At 41.7% G+C, this 19,395-nt stretch overlaps 1 protein-coding gene across 1 annotated transcript; it reads left to right on the forward strand.

Moving 5' to 3' along the window:
* Nucleotides 1-6,070: 6,070 nt before the first annotated feature.
* LOC311138160 (GATA-binding factor 2-like) lies at nt 6,071-17,079 on the forward strand (the record flags this gene model as incomplete). Its single annotated transcript, XM_084172830.1, has 5 exons — nt 6,071-6,296; nt 7,232-7,804; nt 10,860-11,005; nt 15,921-16,046; nt 16,780-17,079. The coding sequence occupies 5 exons, from the start codon at nt 6,071-6,073 to the stop codon at nt 17,077-17,079; spliced, it is 1,371 nt and encodes a 456-aa protein (XP_084028956.1).
* Nucleotides 17,080-19,395: the final 2,316 nt, after the last annotated feature.

Genomic DNA, 19,395 nt, shown 5'->3' on the forward strand with positions numbered 1-19,395 from the left:
GCCACTCTCACATAACATTCCATAAGGAACTGTTCTGCTTACTGATTATGAAGTGGAATTGTTGGCCGGATAAACCTTATGATTAAAATGTTTTTAAGAATGAACACTAGATACCCTCCTCCACAATCCATATAAAAATGGCCCAAACCAGGACCCGGAATGCAAGATCGAGACTGGGTGACTCACCGACCGAAATCGTTACGTTGCTCTAGCCCCTATATGTCTATGAAGTTTCTTTCTCGTTTTCAGTGGAGAGAAAGGGCGAGTGACGAGAGAGAGTGGAAGCGGTGAAAGGGAGAGAGAGAGAGAGGTCGCTAAACTGCTTGCCAGCTGACAGAACTCTTGGGAAAGAGCGACATAACTTCTACAGCAGCATCACCAACAAACGCGGATTGATTTTTGGGCAAGTCCACCACCTTCATCACTGTGCGCATAACAGGGAAACGTGCCGTGCCAGGCAGGCTAAACAGAGACCCGGTTATACAAGACCGAATCTCTCATTATTCCTCTCCCAGACAGAGCAGGACCGAGTCAGTTTGTGTTTGTGTCCATCTAGCCTGTACTTCGCGAAGAACAGGGATCAACCACAACATATGCAACCATCAAGTGGTAAGAGCTATTCAATATTTACTAAGGGTATTGTGGTAAGTGGAATTATTTAGGATGTACGCTCCTTGCAATCTTGTTACTGGTTGGGGTGCATATTGGAATAATAGTTGTCCATCAACTGAAATACAATATGTGAGAGTAGGCTATCCAAGCTTTATGCCAGTCAAAAATAATGAATGTGCCTATCAATATACTTAGTTGCCTCATAATGAAGCATCGTTGACTGCACACATTATAGGCAGCAGAGAGCCCTGGCACCGCACTTGGAATGACACGGAGTAGTTAGAATGTGGGAAGAACAAGATGAAATATAAGCAATCACAATAATGACAACAATAGGCTACAATTGGAATGTATTTTATGCAAACAGTTTCTCATGTATTTCTCATATAGTTTACCATTCATAAGAATTCGTTACGCAGTTACAGCAGTAGCCTATCTAATCCAATGTTGCTATATATGCAGCGATTATGTGCTGTTTGCATATAGCTGAAAAATGCATTGAGACTGTATAGGCTACTATGCCTATAGCTACCACCTTTGAGTATTCGTTATTAGGCCTACTGGTCTTTGTAAATATTATGCTATATAGACTAGGAACATAACACAATGTAATACTTCGAACATGAAGTCATCTGGAAAAGCTAACATAGTCCTCCCGAGTCCCAAAGAAATACCTGCCGTATAATATGAGCAGAAGAAGAGCATCGATTATAATTTGTCCAGATTATATTCTTATTGGTTTAACAGTGTTATTTATTACATGGTTATTGCGAGTATCCGTTTTGGAATGAACTGACTTAATGTGATCTGATTTTCTGTACTAGATGTTCATAAAGTATTTAAAAGTTCATCATCATTTAAAATGTGAAAATTACTGTGGCCTCGAGTTGTTCTTATGGAATTATGCAGATCCAGCTAGGCTAACCAATCATGGGTGTGAGATCAACATTAGCGTTATATTGACATATGACGATGTATCCACTAATCACCTGTGCTTTCAACCGCATTAACTCCAGTAACCCCCTTTCATCACAAGAAAGGGCAAAAACGTCATGATCTCAGCGGTCGAATAGAAACAGGGGCGGGACTGTTGTCTCGAGCAGGCATATTTATTGCCCTCATGAGACTGGGATCATCTAATAAAAATGACACTTTCACTCGAAACTCAGCATGTGGCCCCTTACGGTTACCTATCACCTATCAGTCCCCTCACATGCAAAAGGACTAAGCGTCCTTTTTATGTGTGTGTTTGTGTGTGTGTCTTGTGGTCAACTTCAGATAAATCAAGATGATCACTTACACCTAATCTAAATAAACTACTCTCAAATGATGTCAAGGCTGCCAATGAGATACATGAAGCCAAAATGTAGAGAAGTCCATCCAATAATGGGCCTTTATACTATGGGGTGTCCTTAGAACATAGTAGCTAGATTCGCCAACTCAGAAAATAGTAGTTTGACTTTCTCCAATATTCAGCTGCACCTCAGTGTAACTTATTCAATTAAGTAAATGGATGTAGTTTAATGTGAGGGTGAAAAAGCATTGCTTTCACATCTCATTCTGGGTTCCCATGCACTTCCACTAGGATGGGCTGGGTGCTGGGTGCTGGGTGCTTGTGTCTACTCTATAGCCCTAGTGCCCTGGCTCGATCTAATTACCCATGAGTAAAGGACAATAATGCTTCAGCTGGTTTGTGTCATTCTCCTCTCCCGGCTCTGCTTATCTTCACCAACCCGTCTGTGGCTCTCACTACCCCCCCCCCCCCCCCAGCCCCCACCCCAGCCCCCACCCCACTGGATAATGATGGATGACCAGGAGCAAGGGGAAGAAACAGGTTGAGAAAGGCAAGCTCATTTCAAAACAGCACCTGTTAATTATTTGAATTGTCTCTGTAACTCATACACATACTCTTGATCAGTAATAACAACCTTACCTTAGCAATGGTGGTAGGGTATATCTTCAGCATGCTTTGAAGCTGCACAGATACAACCTTACAGCAGAAAAGAAAAAGAAACCTAGGAATTTACATGGTTTTGCTACTATTACATTGTCTCTCATAACAACGCCTGTCTTTGCTATGTAAAGATAGCCAAGGAAAATTTCTTAGGAATAAAGGTTTTCCCTTGCTTACCTCCAAGGGTTCTACCGCTCTAGATACTATCCCCTGTGAGACAATGCTGTCCTTGAGAGAGGACCCCCCCTCCTTACCCCCTCCAACCCATCCTCCCATCCTTTGTTCCAGCACAGATACAAATGGGATTAATGAAGGTATAAATTACAGAGGGGTAAATCCTGTTGAGTAATCCATTTGGCAAACATGCAAAACAACAATGGAGAGGTTGCTTGCTGGGCCTGACCCACCCAGTCCCAGCCACACAGCACAGAGCAGGCTGCAGTACAGAGGAGCACAGCACTGAGGACAGACAACAACACAGACAGACAGCAGGGGTGAATTACAAACTAAATGCATTTGGGTGAAGGTGTTGTAAGTACAATGTTAGGCTTTTCCTGCTATGATCACTATTTAGGGTTTGGTCAAGACAAGATCTTCATTCTTCTTGATTTACATTCGACATTTGAGTTGGTACATGGCTGTTAAGTTGATGCATCATAGTTTGGAGAGATCTATTGTGTCAATGCTTATTATTATTATTATTATTTTTAAGCAGTTGACATGAAGTCCTGCACTTTTTTCAATGGAATATATGTACAGAAAGTGCCATAGAAAACATTGTTTGAAATCTATGTAATTAGAGCAGCTCAATGAATCGACAGACAGTTGCATATTATATATAAAAAACGACGTATTAAGACAAATGTCCTCACTACTACACCTGTCATTTTCTGTAGCTAAATCTGTATTTGGGTGATTACATAATTAGGGAGACCCCTGGGTGTGTTATGACCCCCACATACACTAATTTGTTTATTTTAGGATTTGACGCACAGAGAGCTGAGCTCATCATGTCATGGCTCCTGGCCAGTGCCAATTACTGAATGTCAAGCCTCACACATACCCTGCAGACATGCTCATATCAAAGCCCAAACTGTCCAAATGCCCTTGCGCTAACATTGCGTTAAGCATTCATGTATCACTTTTTTCACAGGTTGAGTAGAAGCATGTAATTACTTCAGTTAAGCTTAGCCAAAACATCACTGTATTTCTGTCAGAATAAAGCTTGGTCCTCGCTGATCTCGAGGCTTTTTTGGAATGATTATAAAGTTCATGCGCTGGTGTTTTTTCCCCTTTTCTGTGATGCTGTGACGTCAAGTCGCATGATACGAAATGCCACATTTTTACCATAGTGGGTAAGCCAGTATGTCTCGACTGACGAGTTCATCCTGGATGCTTTCCCTTTGGAACAGGTAGGCCCGACATGGCATGTCCATAGAATACCTGTGCAAAAGTGTGTACGCTGCAGTATTTCATCACATTATAGTAAAAGGCCACTGTACTTGTAAGCCTACATATTATGAGTCTCAGATGCTCAGTTGGTAGCCTATTATTGAATAGGCGTTTGCTTACCTAAGGTATGAGGACTTCTAATCTATACTGAAGTAAATCACATATATACCTAGACATAAGTATTTGGGTAGACTATGCAAATAGAGTGATTATAGGACAAAGCCTACCTGGTTATAACGGTGCACTTGTTATAAAGTAACTGGCAACACTCTTGTCTTTCTGCCGGAGTTGGGCAAGCCAACTTGTTTTAGCCCACGAGGTGATTGTAAACAAGAATTAACAAAGTGTTGCTAATGGTCACCAATTGGTTTTACGCAGGTGAGGTCTGACGCCCTGTCTGCACCACCAAGTGAGAAAAAGGCACTATTACCATGCCAGTAGTGTTTGATCGCTCTATCTCTGAGACAAAACCAGTGTTTTCACAAGAAGAATGTCGTGACTACTAATTAAAGACAATTAAGCGTTCACAACAATGGCCCCACTTTCGAGGTCATAAAACGCCTCCTACCCTATTAATCCTAGAGGTGCTGAAAGTTGTATTTATTTGCATTGCAGGCTCGTGAAAATTCACACTTGTAATTGCTGTTGTTCTAAGATACATTTACATGATTGGCATATATAATATTTGTAAAGTTTGTCCAACCTGCCGATGCAGTTCTCCAGGGCATATGCGTAAAACAAGGCATTATGCGTAAAACCAACCACTTTATTAATGAATACAGAATAATAACCAACAGAGTGCTTAACCAAAATACCATAATTATTTTATGACGTCTGATAGCATTTCTATTAGCCCACTAAGCCTGTAGATTATACAATCTAATCATGGTTGGTTTAATTTAATTAGCCTATTCAAAATAGCATTGGCATACACTTCGAATTCAAGCTTATAGTATTATGATATGTTCTCTAAACGAGGTATAGGCAAGGCTAAGCGACAACAGCCTATATTGCGTTTTCCAGATAATGTAGTTGACTGTAATAGAAATTGGTAGGTTTACATTTTATAGTTACAATTTGCCTCCATCTGGGCTGTCCATCTCTTGAGTGTTGGTAGAAGAAGACATTATCAGAGGCCAATTGCTCATTCTGTGAGCTTCACGAGAGAGAAAAAGACCCCCGAGAAATTACAACGCTGATTGATATGTCTTTTAGTTTTGTGGTCCGGGGCATTACTGTTTCGACAGCAGAATGGAAATTGAAAGAGCTGGGATACATGAGCCAATTGTAGCTATACTGATCTGTGGTTGGCTTACAGGAGGTCACTGCTCGCCGGTGACTCCGCCCCGGCTCGCTTGATATTGAATTTACTGGCGCCAGTCGCATCAGTACAGCCACATTTCATTAATGAGCGTGCCCCGGGTACCTCACGGATCAGGCGTTTCAGAGATTAGAATGTGTTTGAACAGCTGATCGTAGTCATAGATCAAACTTTCACCAGGTACATTCATAATATTATTTTTTTCAACGGAGTAAGATTGGATGCAAAAAAATAGAAGTAGGCTAGAAACTATATATATATTTCTTTATACATATGAATGAGTAGGCTACATTTGTGACGAAAGCTGTTTGTAAAAGTGCTTCAGTGGTAGGCTAGCCTATCTATACAATCAATGTTCCTGGGAGGACTGAACATATATGGATAACAACAATCTCTTATCTTTTGCATACATCCCCGAAGGAGTTGTACAAAAGGGTCTGGCACCACATTGTGTATTAAATTAGAACATTTAGTTTTGTTTCATTGCAGGTGTCAGTAAGAGCGATGACGGATCAAGGATTCTATATCTGAAGCAAATAAACTTTAAGGAGAGTGTGCAGAAAACCCGTATCACAACTGCATCACTACGTCCATCCTTTTCTCCACACGTCGGGACTGTTTAAAAGTGCTTGATCCAGGAGAAGGACCACATAAAGATAATTTATATTTTGAGAAAAAGTAGGCTACGGCGTCTTGGTTATATATTGGATAAGGAGATCGACGACTCAGTTATGGAAGTCGCAGCCGATCAATCTCGGTGGATGGCGCATCACCACGCCGTGCTGAATGGGCAGCACCTGGACTCGCATCACCACAGCCTGACCCACAACTACATGGAGCCCATGGCGCCGCTTTTGCCCCCAGACGAGGTGGACGTGTTTTTGAACCACTTGGACTCTCAGGGGAACCCCTACTATGCCAACTCCCGGGCCAGGGTTACATACAGCCAGGCACATGGTAAGACGCGTTCATCCTTGTGACTAAGCTGTATTTGTGTTCTATTCAAGTCTGCTTTAAACCTTTAGGTAATTGTGAGAGTGTGCAACCCAGCCTGTTGCTTTTGCCTATATTATTGCCATAAATGGTTATGTGTGATGCGCAAAGCCCATTGGCACAGAAAAACGATCCCGTACCAATTAAAAGTCGTCGCAACAGTCCTTTATAGGCTTTTTTTTTTTTTTTTAAATCTAGGACATTTTATTCATTTTTTTCCTTCAACGTGTAAGCACATATGTGAAATGAAATACTCGAACAAATCGATGTCCATAAGCGTGTAGCCTAGGCTTATATGTGTCTGGCGTACGGCATGGAATCATAAAACGAGAATTTCTAGTAATAAATAGCAAGAGGAAAGGGAAGTATGTCGTTTAACCCCTCTCTGTTGGGGCAGGGGTTTCTAGAAAAGTAGAGAGAGAGGCACTTCCCGGATATAATATAAAAAGCGCAAATTGCTAATAACATTCTTTATTCCAAGTTCTGGAACTTGAGCGACGACCAGGAAATGGTCATAGGCAAATAGCAGTTCAATCAAGGCCTCTACAAAGGTCCCATTTTCTCCCAGTGGATTTTTTTCTTCTCAGTTATGCCTATATGCTTTCGGCAATAAGCGTGAACATTTAATTGTGTAAATATGTTGTATAGGCTATGGCACGGGGCCTAACTGTTGTTTTAGATTTGGCTGGTGATTGTAAAATGACGTGGTTTTTAAGTTGGTGCCCTGTAGGCTATTTTATTAACTTTTACAGTGAGAAAATGATAACTCGATGTCGAGTTTAAATAATTTGGAGTTTGCATCAACAGGTGAATAGACAGCACTTTTACGCATTGTTAGAGAACTGAACCAATCGCTTTCGATTAGTAAAAATTAATAATAGCATATTTCTTATTTCCAGCTCGCCTTGGGAGTCAGGTTTGCCGGCCACACCTCATCCACAGCCCCGGCATTCCGTGGCTGGATAGCGGGAAGGCGGCCATCTCTGCTGCCCACCACCATAACGCATGGGCAGTCAGCCATTTCAGCAAGCCCGGACTGCATCCTGCTAGCTCCGGCTACCCTTGCAGTAGTAGCTCCAGTTCTGCTCCCGTGTCTTCCCTCACCGCTGTGTCCCACTCCAGCCCGCACCATCTCTACAGTTTCCCACCTACGCCTCCCAAAGACGTGTCCCCGGACCCCGGCCCTACTTCTCCAAACTCCACCTCAGCGAGAATGGATGAAAAGGAGTCCATAAAGTACCAAGTGTCACTCGCAGACGGAATGAAAATGGAGGGTTGCAGTCCTCTGCGCAACAGCCTGGCTTCGATGAGTGCCCAAACTCCCGCAACGCACCTCCCCATCCCGACCTACCCATACTCTCTCCCAACACCACAGGAGTACGGCGGCAGCCTCTTCCACCCCGGTAGCCTGCTGGGTGGATCTTCATCCAGCTTTACGCCGAAGTGTAAAAGCAAATCCCGGTCATGCTCAGGTGAGTTTCATAACTCTATTACAAAAGTTACCCTGTGCATAAAGAGTTTGGTATAATTATGTACGTTTTAAGATACCAATATACGGGCCTGCGTGTTTGACGATATAAACTCGGCCTATATTTTGTCAAAACGCTTTGGAAGTGCATCGATTTCTGTCAGGGCACATACAATAATTAACATACTTTATGTTGATTTTACTTGTAGGGCTATAAATGTTGATTTGATCTTGAAATAGATTGGGTGGTCCGGTATGTGTTTCGCTGTCGAACGGTTGGTTGCTGTAATAGTTTCCTCAGGTTATTTTACCTGCAGCGCTTCTCTCTCCTCCCAAACCTATCCCAGCGATTCTTATCTATGTTCCATCGCATTCGTCACCACTTGTAAACACCATCCACTTAAAAGGGTCACTTAAGGGGAATCTAACATGAAACGACTAATCAGAGTCACCGATTACAAACGCAAATATTCAGGACCAGCTTGAACATGATAAAACGTTTTTGAGTCGAGTCAAAGAGTTGATAGCCTAAAGTCAACAGTCACCAAAATAGAAATAGGGAATTCAGCGTGAAAATGTATTTTCTCGTTGATTATTTGGCTTATAGTAGGATATAGTATTTTTAAGAGGGTGCTGAATATAATAATATTTCAGTAGAAAATGTAATAACACAGCCTATTGTGCTTGATTTTGTTAGTAGACTAGGCCTGTCGAAAGTGCTACGTGGCCTAGGCCTATAATAAACATGTGTGACAGGCCTATATTTAAAATTAAAGTAAATTTTGTATTAATTACAAAACTGCACAAATGGTAACCGAATCATTATTTTGTTACTATTTTGAAACCATATTCAAAGTGGACGTTTTTATGTTTATCTGGTTTAGATGCTGAACATATATCCCACCAATGTCCTTGTTTGGCAGAAGTGTTCGCTTCCACTTGTTTTCTTTTAGAGTTGTTCTTTATTACACTTAAAATGCAGGAGTCACGACGCTCTGGCTCCTGCCATATCCTGTATACCTCTGAGTGAACAAATCACGACCTCCACCCCTGCCCACTGCTTGCCCCAATACTAACAAAGCACCGTCGGGACGAGCCGTCACAGGCGACAGAGCCCTGCTGTTTGGGTTTTTAAGCATGGCCTTGGCCCAGTGCGCTGTGATGGTGAGAAGGAATCAAATTCAGGATTAGGGTACTCTACCCTAGTTGAGAGGATGATTATAACACTAGTAGTAATGACCATATCAATCACAACAAAGTCATAATACGATATTCATAATTGATAATAACGATATTATGATATTGTAATAATAGCTGTTACTCTTATAGCAGTTTAGGATCTGCCAATGAGGACATCACCTTCAGAGACATTAATACAAATATTAGATAATTAATTAGATAGTTAATCAAGCCATCACATGAGCTCATAGGGAGACATGTATTATTGCATTTGCTCAGACTAATTATGTTGTGGGCCTGGTGTCCAAAAATATATGTTGAGTGTGGAGTCTCTCTAACAGTTCATTAGTGTATAGAGATATTAGCAACAACTGTCTTCATTTAGATTATCACCAGAGCTCAAAGTGATATTATCTGATGGATGCTTAGTAGTTCAATACTTTGTGGATGGTAGATTGGTTATGCAAATAATTTAATTCAAACACTCTACAAATCTCTTAAAGGGAAATTATAAAATTTATTTAATGCAAGAATAGCCTACTGTTATGTGAGTTACTGTCCAAAATACTATAAGGCCTGCCTTTAGCTATCCTTATCTGTCAGTCCCATCTGATGTAGCAGTGATTGATTGTTGTATGAAATGCCACAATTACATTTCAGCAGACAGCACATACCTTAAGACAGTGTGGCTTCCTGTTTAAATAACCTCAAACCAGCACTCTCCGCTCACCTACATACCTCCTTTCTCAAAAGGCAAAGGCCTCACTCTCTCTACTCTTGGCCAGTGGGATCTCAGTGTTCTCTCCCTGTGGAACTTCCCTAAATTACACAACAATTCAACAGCTTTTGCATTTGTGGAGCTGGAAGGTGATGCTGTATTGATACTGGTCCCTCTGCTGGACTGGGAGAGAGAGTCAAACACTCAGAATACACTTCAAAGTGTGTATTGCCACTGTCCAGAGCAGATCCCTCTATCGGGTTTGGGTGGGACTGTGAGTGTCGCTGACATTATAATAGGATAAAGACATGATGCACCAGGGAGAGGGAGACTTGAACCATTTTGGTTGAGGTTTAGCAACCTCCCATTTGACCGAGCCTGTGCATTAAACACAGTGAAACCGAGAGGAGAGAGAGGGAACACCTATTGGTTCTCTGCAGCTGAAGATGTAGTAGTGGGTGAAAAGGCTTGAGCACTGAATACTACAGAGGAGGAAAACACAATCAGGGTCACCACTAAATGGGTCACAGTTGCTGTCAGGTACACAAACCTAACAATGAAAACATTTAGTAAACAAATGAAAAGGGAAGGACTATAGGGAAAAAGAGAAAGCTGGCTGATATAAAGTGATACTGAGATATAATGTGGGCACCTATTTGGTTGAGACCACAGTTTAATACCACCACCAGCAGCACACACTTCTGTTTCCTATCATGTGTGCCTGCTAAGCTGATGAATTATGTTGCTCTAATTTGATGGTGTCTCACATTCATCTGTTTGGACACCTTTGGACACGTCCTGGCTGTCTCTGGGCTTCCTACCATGGATCACTTTACATACAGGTGTCTGTATCCATGGAGATTCGCCCTGAACCAAGCTGTACAAATGACAGTCATATGGATTGTCCTTGGCTGGTACACCTGCACGCTGAGACACTGTCCTCACGGGGGGGGGGGGGGGGGGGGGGGGGCTAAGACTGACTTCATATTACACTACTAATGAAAAGTGGCTCCAATAGGCTCATTATTCCCTATGTATCCTCCTTGGACCTGACAGCTATTGTCTTTAATGTGAATCCATTACCGTTTAGCTTTTGATGGAGTGTGAACTTTTTAATTATATAAATTTCCCTTTGTCTTCCCTCCACTTGAATTCTGCTCAGAGGGGCGCGAGTGCGTCAACTGCGGTGCCACCTCCACCCCCCTGTGGCGGCGGGACGGGACGGGTCACTACCTGTGCAACGCTTGCGGCCTGTACCACAAGATGAACGGCCAGAACAGACCTCTCATCAAGCCCAAACGCAGACTGGTGAGTCCCCGTCTCTCTCCTGTCTACCCTTTCACATCTGAGAAAGGGGGCCCAAATAGAGCATGAATCAGATACCGCTAGAACAATTCCAGGAAAGTTATATTTTCCCTATGATCTTCCTGGAATTGTTTGTCCCTCTCACCCCCTGGTGATCCCCTACACCGCCTGTTACAATACTGCTACTATTGCCATTGTTACTGCTATTATTATTGCTGGTACTTCTGATACTGTCACTGATACCAATGCCCATGCTGCTTTAGTTATCACCACACTGGAGTGAGTGAAAAACAGTGCACACACACAAACCCTTTGTCCAGTGTTCTGCACAGGCATTTAGGAGCAAGGAGTATTCCAAGCTCTGTTATTTTTAATGCACATACACTTTTATATATATTTTTTTTGTCTCGGATCAAAGTATTATTGTGTTTAATTTTCAATATTATTAACCATGATGAGTTGTTTAGTTATCATTACAAGTTATTTAAAAATAAATACAATTTTAGTTCCTGCTTATTTTGAAATTGTTTTATTTCTTTCATTTTATATTCAGACCTCTGATTAGGAATCATAACTTTGATTCTATAGGATAGCCCTACTCCGTAGTGTAGTGGGGCCTGGAGAAGTGGGTATACTCTAATTTTGCAATAAAAATCCCAAAAGGCCCACCCTGTGTGACATCTTTTATGAGTAACATTGATATGTACTCTGAATGACCTAAAATGATAAAACCCATATTGGCCTTTCATAGTCAAGCCAACCCAATCTGTACTGAGCAAGTAGGCTAATAGTAGGCCACATGAGATTGATCAATACAAATAATCATGATATCATTCTACCAGGTAGGCAGGCTACTTTGTAGCTAGTTAACATTTAATAGAGAAGGTTTTTGGGAAAGCCTTTCCATCTACCAGAAGACGGTTAGGCCTATTATTAGCATTGCTATATTTTTCCTGTTCCTTCATTGTTTGAAACCTGGACATTTTACTTCGTACTATGAGCCATGTCTTACCTTGCTTCAAAGTAGCCAAGACAAAATTCAACCATAGAAATGTTGATAGAAATATGTAATAAACACATCCTCATATGCGCTCTCCTGTTCTATCGGTTTTCAAAAAACGTTATTTCATTGTCTAGCAGCTAAAGGCATTATAGTAGTCATATTAGCAACCCATGATAGTTGGTCCATCTTTAGATTTCCCCTCTTTCTAAATGTTTATTGTGCTGTGCATATTTCAAAACAGTGTTTTTCCGCAAATTGCATTTTGAACATTTGCGTGTAGCCTCCACACTACATCACTGTTTTGGAATATTCAGTTTTACCATCTCAAACTTTTAAAGATATTCAAGTTTCCCAAAAGTAAATTGTGAGAAGTGATTTAGGCCAATTTTAATGGTAGTCCAAGGCGCATTCCAACTCCTAACTTTTGGGTAGCTCAAAAAATGTAGGCTAAGCATTACGCAATAGATTTAGGGCTCTAATCAATCCATATGGAAGTTCAGCATTACAAGATACAGCTTGATTTAAATTTAAAGGCAGTGTTCCCTTCCTTAACAGAGACTGCATTGATGGTAAATCTGCATTTAAGAGCAATCTGTAAAGCTTCAGCGATACAGATTGAATAGAGCCCATCGATTGATCTAAACTTTAAATTCGTTAGTTCATTTTTACAATAAAATATTTTTATTTTGCTTCTATAATTACTTTTTCTAGCTTCTGTTTTCCCCAGCTAAACAGATTCATGAATCATGATCAGTAGGCATTTTACTCGCCAAACCTCGTTTATGTAGGCCTATAGGCTAAATCTGAATAGTTTTGTTCTGATTAGACATTCCATTTATTTCACAGAATTAAATAATATGCTACCTACATAATATAAATGTTTCAATCAATAGCCTATACCTTAATATGTAATTAAATCGGTACTCAGACACATATACAGTGAGGGAAAAAAGTATTTGATCCCCTGCTGATTTTGTACGTTTGCCCACTGACAAAGAAATGATCAGTCTATAATTTTAATGGTAGGTTTATTTGAACAGTGAGAGACAGAATAACAACAGAAAAATCCAGAAAAACGCATGTCAAAAATGTTATAAATTGATTTGCATTTTAATAAGGGAAATAAGTATTTGACCCCTCTGCAAAACATGACTTAGTACTTGGTGGAAAAACCCTTGTTGGCAATCACAGAGGTCAGATGTTTCTTGTAGTTGGCCACCAGGTTTGCACACATCTCAGGAGGGATTTTGTCCCACTCCTCTTTGCAGATCTTCTCCAAGTCATTAAGGTTTCGAGGCTGATGTTTGTCAACTCGAACCTTCAGCTCCCTCCACAGATTTTCTATGGGATTAAGGTCTGGAGACTGGCTAGGCCACTCCAGGACCTTAATGTGCTTCTTCTTGAGCCACTCCTTTGTTGCCTTGGCCGTGTGTTTTGGGTCATTGTCATGCTGGAATACCCATCCACGACCCATTTTCAATGCCCTGGCTGAGGGAAGGAGGTTCTCACCCACGTTTTGACGGTACATGGCCCCGTCCATCGTCCCTTTGATGCGGTGAAGTTGTCCTGTCCCCTTAGCAGAAAAACATGTATATGTGCTTTCTTGAGCAGGGGGACCTTGCGGACGTTGCAGGATTTCAGTCCTTCACGGCGTAATGTGTTACCAATTGTTTTCTTGGTGACTATGGTCCCAGCTGCCTTGAGATCATTGACAAGATCCTCCCGTGTAGTTCTGGGCTGATTCCTCACCGTTCTCATGATCATTGCAACTCCACGAGGTGAGAACTTGCATGGAGCCCCAGGCCGAGGGAGATTGACAGTTATTTTGTGTTTCTTCTATTTGCGAATAATCGCACCAACTGTTGTCACCTTCTCACCAAGCTGCTTGGCGATGGTCTTGTAGCCCATTCCAACCTTGTGTAGGTCTACAATCTTGTCCCTGACATCCTTGGAGAGCTCTTTGGTCTTGGCCATGGTGGAGAGTTTGGAATCTGATTGATTGATTGCTTCTGTGGACAGGTGTCTTTTATACAGGTAACAAGCTGAGATTAGGAGCACTCCCTTTAAGAGTGTGCTCCTAATCTCAGCTCGTTACCTGTATAAAAGACACCTGGGAGCCAGAAATCTTTCTGATTGAGAGGGGGTCAAATACTTATTTCCCTCATTAAAATGCAAATCAATTTATAACATTTTTGACATTCGTTTTTCTGGATTTTTTTGATGTTATTCTGTCTCTCACTGTTCAAGTAAACCTACCATTAAAATTATAGACTGATCATTTCTTTGTCAGTGGGCAAACGTACAAAATCAGCAGGGGATCAAATACTTTTTTCCTTCACTGTACTTATACTTATACTCATCCAGTCATGCAGTGCCAAAGACGCATTAGTTGGATAACCTAATTGTAGCCCAATTCACTGGTGTTATTAAATGTAAATTAATGTTTTAATTTACATGTGTAGCCTAACCCATGTGGTTGCCTATTTGAAATGAATAATTCATAATGTTCAACATATTGCAATGGTTGTTGTCTTTGCCATTGCTATCATTTTAGCGCAGCTTGGTGTAAATAAACCTTCTGCATTTTTCTCCTTAGCGGTGCGCCTCTGCCTCGTTCTTCCGATAAGAAGTCCATTACATTTTCCATGGGTCGGTCTATGGCCGCATCTTTGCATTTTCAGCTCAAGTGTATTCAGAGTTCAGTTCAAAGGGCATCCAGTTGTTTCCTATCCGGATATCTGCCCAGGCCCGATAAGGAAGCTAGGTTCCCGGGTGTTTCCGCCTTCAACAAACACCGCTGCATTTTTCAGGCCAGACTTTGACATATACTGTAAAGCGATTATCACAGCACTGTAGGACCCAGTTATGTGTGGAGAGGGATTGGAAAATAAATGGATTGTTTGTCATGCTCGGTTGGCAATGGCACAAGCTTTATGCGTCGGAATGCGAAGTGTTTTTTGTTGTCGTCTTTCTTTTTCTCTTTTTTTACATTCTGTGCGTCGCCATCGTTGTATTTATTCGGGATGTTTTGCATGAACAACTATGATAAAACATTCAATTAATTAAAAGAAAAACACACATACAGCATCATGGCTGTATAGTTATTGTATTCTGACCTTAAATGTTTCTTATTATGTGTGAAGCATTTATCTGTAATGGACACAAAGCGCATTGGCAGACAGGGCCCTGGTCTTGTAGACGTCTTAGTCCGGGTCGTTTGATTCTCTGGATCAAGGGAGAATCATGCAAAGAGATGGCATAAATTATTAATGTGCCCTATCTCATTTCTTAATTAAATTAAATATGACAGCAGTAATTGGTAAAAGATAGAAACAACGCATTTAACTAGAAACAGCTTTTGCAGCATTGCACAAATTGAAACATTGAATTAAGCTTGTATAGATCACAGAATATATTCAATTAAATCAATACAGAGGTGACTCCCTTTAAGCAATTTCATGAGTCTAACTGGCGCTGGCTTTGATGTTATTTGTGGATGTAGCCCTGAGAGGAGGTCGGTTGGAGAATAGCCTACACAGCAACACAAAGTCATAATCCTCATCACCCTAAAAAATACATGGGAAGATATTTACAGAAGAAAATGCTTTATTCTGATGTTCATTGCGTGATACTAGTTGATATGGGTAGATCTGGTGGGACATTACAGTAGGCTTTTAAAACGAGAGGTTTTAAATTCTAATCTCAGAAATGTCCTATAAATTCCAAATGAACATTTGAAATGTAGCCGCCTTTGGCTACGCCTAAATGGTCACGGTAGTCAATTTCAATAATCGTATTCATGTCATGTTCACTTTCCTCATTGACCTCTGTTGCCTAATACAATGATCAAATCAGCTAACATTTGAATGGCTTTATTCATAATATATTAACATTATGCGTTTTTCTCCTCCTCAGTCCGCTGCGAGACGAGCTGGCACCTGCTGCGCAAACTGTCAGACCACCACCACCACCCTTTGGAGGCGCAACGGCAATGGCGACCCGGTGTGCAATGCCTGCGGGCTCTACTACAAACTGCACAATGTAAGTAGCCTGCCCGCTTACATAGAAACTGGGGGGTGAGCTGGTCAAGTAGGCGGACAGCTTGTATCGATTTAGGAGCCGGGGAGAAAGAGGCTGGGACGCAAAGGCTGCTTTTTCTGTCAAGCAGAACCAGCCAGTCGTTTTTTCTTTTTATTAATCCATCTTTGTTTCAATGGGGGGTGTTACTCCCAGGAGAGGCTGGAGGGTGGGATTGTCATTCAGGGTAAAGGCGTCAGTTATATTGATGCCAACTTGTCTGAGAATAGCCCTTTCAGGTTCAGCGTGGCTTCCAGTCCTCATGTATTCATGTTCAATGAGAGGATTCTATTTAATTTTAAAGACAAAAGTGGCAAAATGCTCATGCCTTTTAATGTGGCTTGATCATCCAATGTCTGTTAAATCTGTTCCACAATATTTATGGCACATCAGATTTTTTTCTCATGTTTATTAAGAAGGCAATATGTTTTCCATCATAGTTGTTTAGATTTTTCTAAATTATCCGAAATTCCGAACTAAGCTTGACATAGTTGAATATAAAAGCATTGAGAGTGCAAGAAAATGTCCAATGACTAAATAATTTAGTTCTGGACAGTTTAAAAAAACAAGAAACAAGTATTTGACATGATATTGAAACCCACAAAATATCAATATGAAGCATATACAGTAGCCTATATTACTCCAGGCTTGTCTGGCTTCTCCTTGGCTAACATCCCACCTCCCTGGCTCTCCACAGGTCAACAGGCCAATGACCATGAAGAAGGAGGGCATCCAGACACGCAACCGCAAGATGTCCAGCAAGTCCAAGAGGGGCAAACGGTCCGGAGATGGCTACGATGAGCTGTCCAAATGCATGCATGACAGGTCTTCTCCCTTTGGGGGTGGCCCCAGCCTGGCTGGACACATGACCCACATGGGCCACCTTCCCCCCTTCAGCCACTCCGGACACATGCTGTCGACTCCCACGCCCATCCATCACCCCTCCTTCGGCCATCCCCACCACTCCGGTCGGTCGCCAGCCTGGGCTGAGCACTGAAGCCTCCTGAAGCCCCTGCATCAGGCCTCACCACCACCACCCCTCCAACCCCATCACCACCACTACTGTGGGACCACATAAAGAGGACTGCGTCTGTTTCTAGAAGGGGAATGGTAATGGGGATCAACTGTCAGTAGGACATTGTTTTGCCTGGCCTCATTGAGAGATTGATGGAGAGGAGACGTGACTGAAGGTAGAGAGAAAGTGAGAGGGTGAAGAGGAACGTGGGCATGCTAAGTTGCTCCCTTCAAGTGTGTGGAAGATAGAGACTCATGGGTGCGAATGGGGACATTCATGGTTCTTTAGCCTTTTTTTTTTTACTAAGTCACTTTGGTACCCCCCCCCCCCCCCCCCTCCACTTGTACTGACTGGCTACTGTGGACAGACTGTTGATACCATAGGTATGAGAGACTTTCTGGACCAGCCTCTCCACACATGTACACACACACAAACACACACACACAAACACCACTGACCCCTCATCCCTCACATGCTGGAATACACACCACCCACCTGGTCTCCTGTTTTTAACAGATTTTATTGAAAAAATAAGCAAGCAAACAGAACAACTATTGTTGTTATAATTGCTGTTATAATTATTGTTATGATAATTTATTTTCACTCTTTTTGCTTCAGAACACATGGATAGTTACAATTATAATTTCATTGTTATTATGTAAAGAAAAAACACTGACTTATGTTAGACGAGACATTGTTCCTGAGCTGTACGTTTTTATCATTTTTCCATCTCACAAAATAAAGGAAATAAAGTTTTAATAATAAATGATGTGATGGAGTCCTTGAAACTGATTTATGAAATGTATACATTTCTCTGTCTCTCAGTGCCTCTCTCTTTCTCCATCTCTCTTTCACATACACATTTAAAATTGCCTTAAAGGAAAATTCCACCCAGAAACTATATTTTGGTATTTGATTCATTAGTCGACATAGTCCCAAAATGTTTTGCAAGTGATAAATCAAGTTTAAGATAAATAACTTTCAAAATACAGAAATACAGCCGCTATTATGCCTTTAGCGTCATACCGACTGTATTTCTGTATTTTGAAAGTTATATACAGTATCTTGAAAACTTGATTGCTGACATGCATACTATTTTGGGACTGTCAACAATGGACTGACGAAACAAATACCAAAATATAGTTTTTGTGGTGAGTTTTCCTTTAAGTTCTATTTGAGTGTCAGAGTGAATTCCGGTGTCAGTGAAGAGGTCTTGATTGCAGCTCTATTTCTAAGTGATATCAGATATAATGAAGCCAGCTCTATGAACCCCAAAGCGTGGTAATGGTTTTGTTGGGCTCCTCCCCTGAGTGATGTGCTGCTGTTTATAGAAGCCCTCTTTGTGGAGCTCAGGCCCCAGGGTGCACCACTGTGACCCAGACAGCAGGCTCCAAACCCAGGGTGAGCACAGGGTGCCCACGTCACACACACACACACAGTCACACTCTAGTCTTTCTTGACGCGCTCACATATCCTTGTACACAAATACTCATTTTCAGTTCATATGATTCCTCCCTTATTTCTATTCCTCGTGTCCCTCTCCCCTGCCTCTCCCAGAATGCACCTCTCTGGGCCGCGGCACAGTGATTAGAGTGAGAGGAAGGACAGCAGGTCTTTAGTGGGAGAGAAAAGAGGAAGGAAAGGCAATCAGGCGAACCGTGAGCAAACACGTGGGGGGCTGTTTGGACCCCTCACAGACAGATGTGCTCGCAGCTGAGGGCTGCAGGAATCTCTCTCTCTCTCTCTCTCTCTCTCTCTCTCTCTCTCTCTCTCTCTCTCTCTCTCTCTCTCTCTCTCTCTCTCTCTCTCTCTCTCTCTCTCTCTCTCTCTCTCTCTCTCTCTCTCTCTCTCTCCAATCAACAGAGCCAACTACTAATCAGCCGGGCCTATTAGGGCCAATTTAAGGTCATCATCGCTGATCGACTAGCTGTCCTCACACACACCCATGGCAAACTGATCCTGGGTGGACGCCACAAACAGAACTGGTGCTAACCTATCCTAACTTAGACCATAACACTACCCCTCCCCCCAGTGTAGTACTCTCAGCTTTGTTTCTATGGGAATTGGTATTTTACTGGTATGTGATGTAAAATTTGTGAAAATAACTCTGCATAATCAGTCTACACTACAGAGTGTAGTGTATGTGCTGTGCTATAATAAATAAAGCCCTCTAGCTACAGAAATGTGTTCATATATGAATGAATCTAATGTATTGCATTCATAAAAGGACATTTTAAAGCGCTCAAAGAGCATTACACACTCTTAGAAAAAAGGTGCTATCTAGAACCTAAAAGGGTT

This window comes from Coregonus lavaretus (assembly GCF_964263955.1).
Source record: "Coregonus lavaretus genome assembly, chromosome: 12".
Taxonomy (NCBI): Eukaryota; Metazoa; Chordata; class Actinopteri; order Salmoniformes; family Salmonidae; genus Coregonus; species Coregonus lavaretus.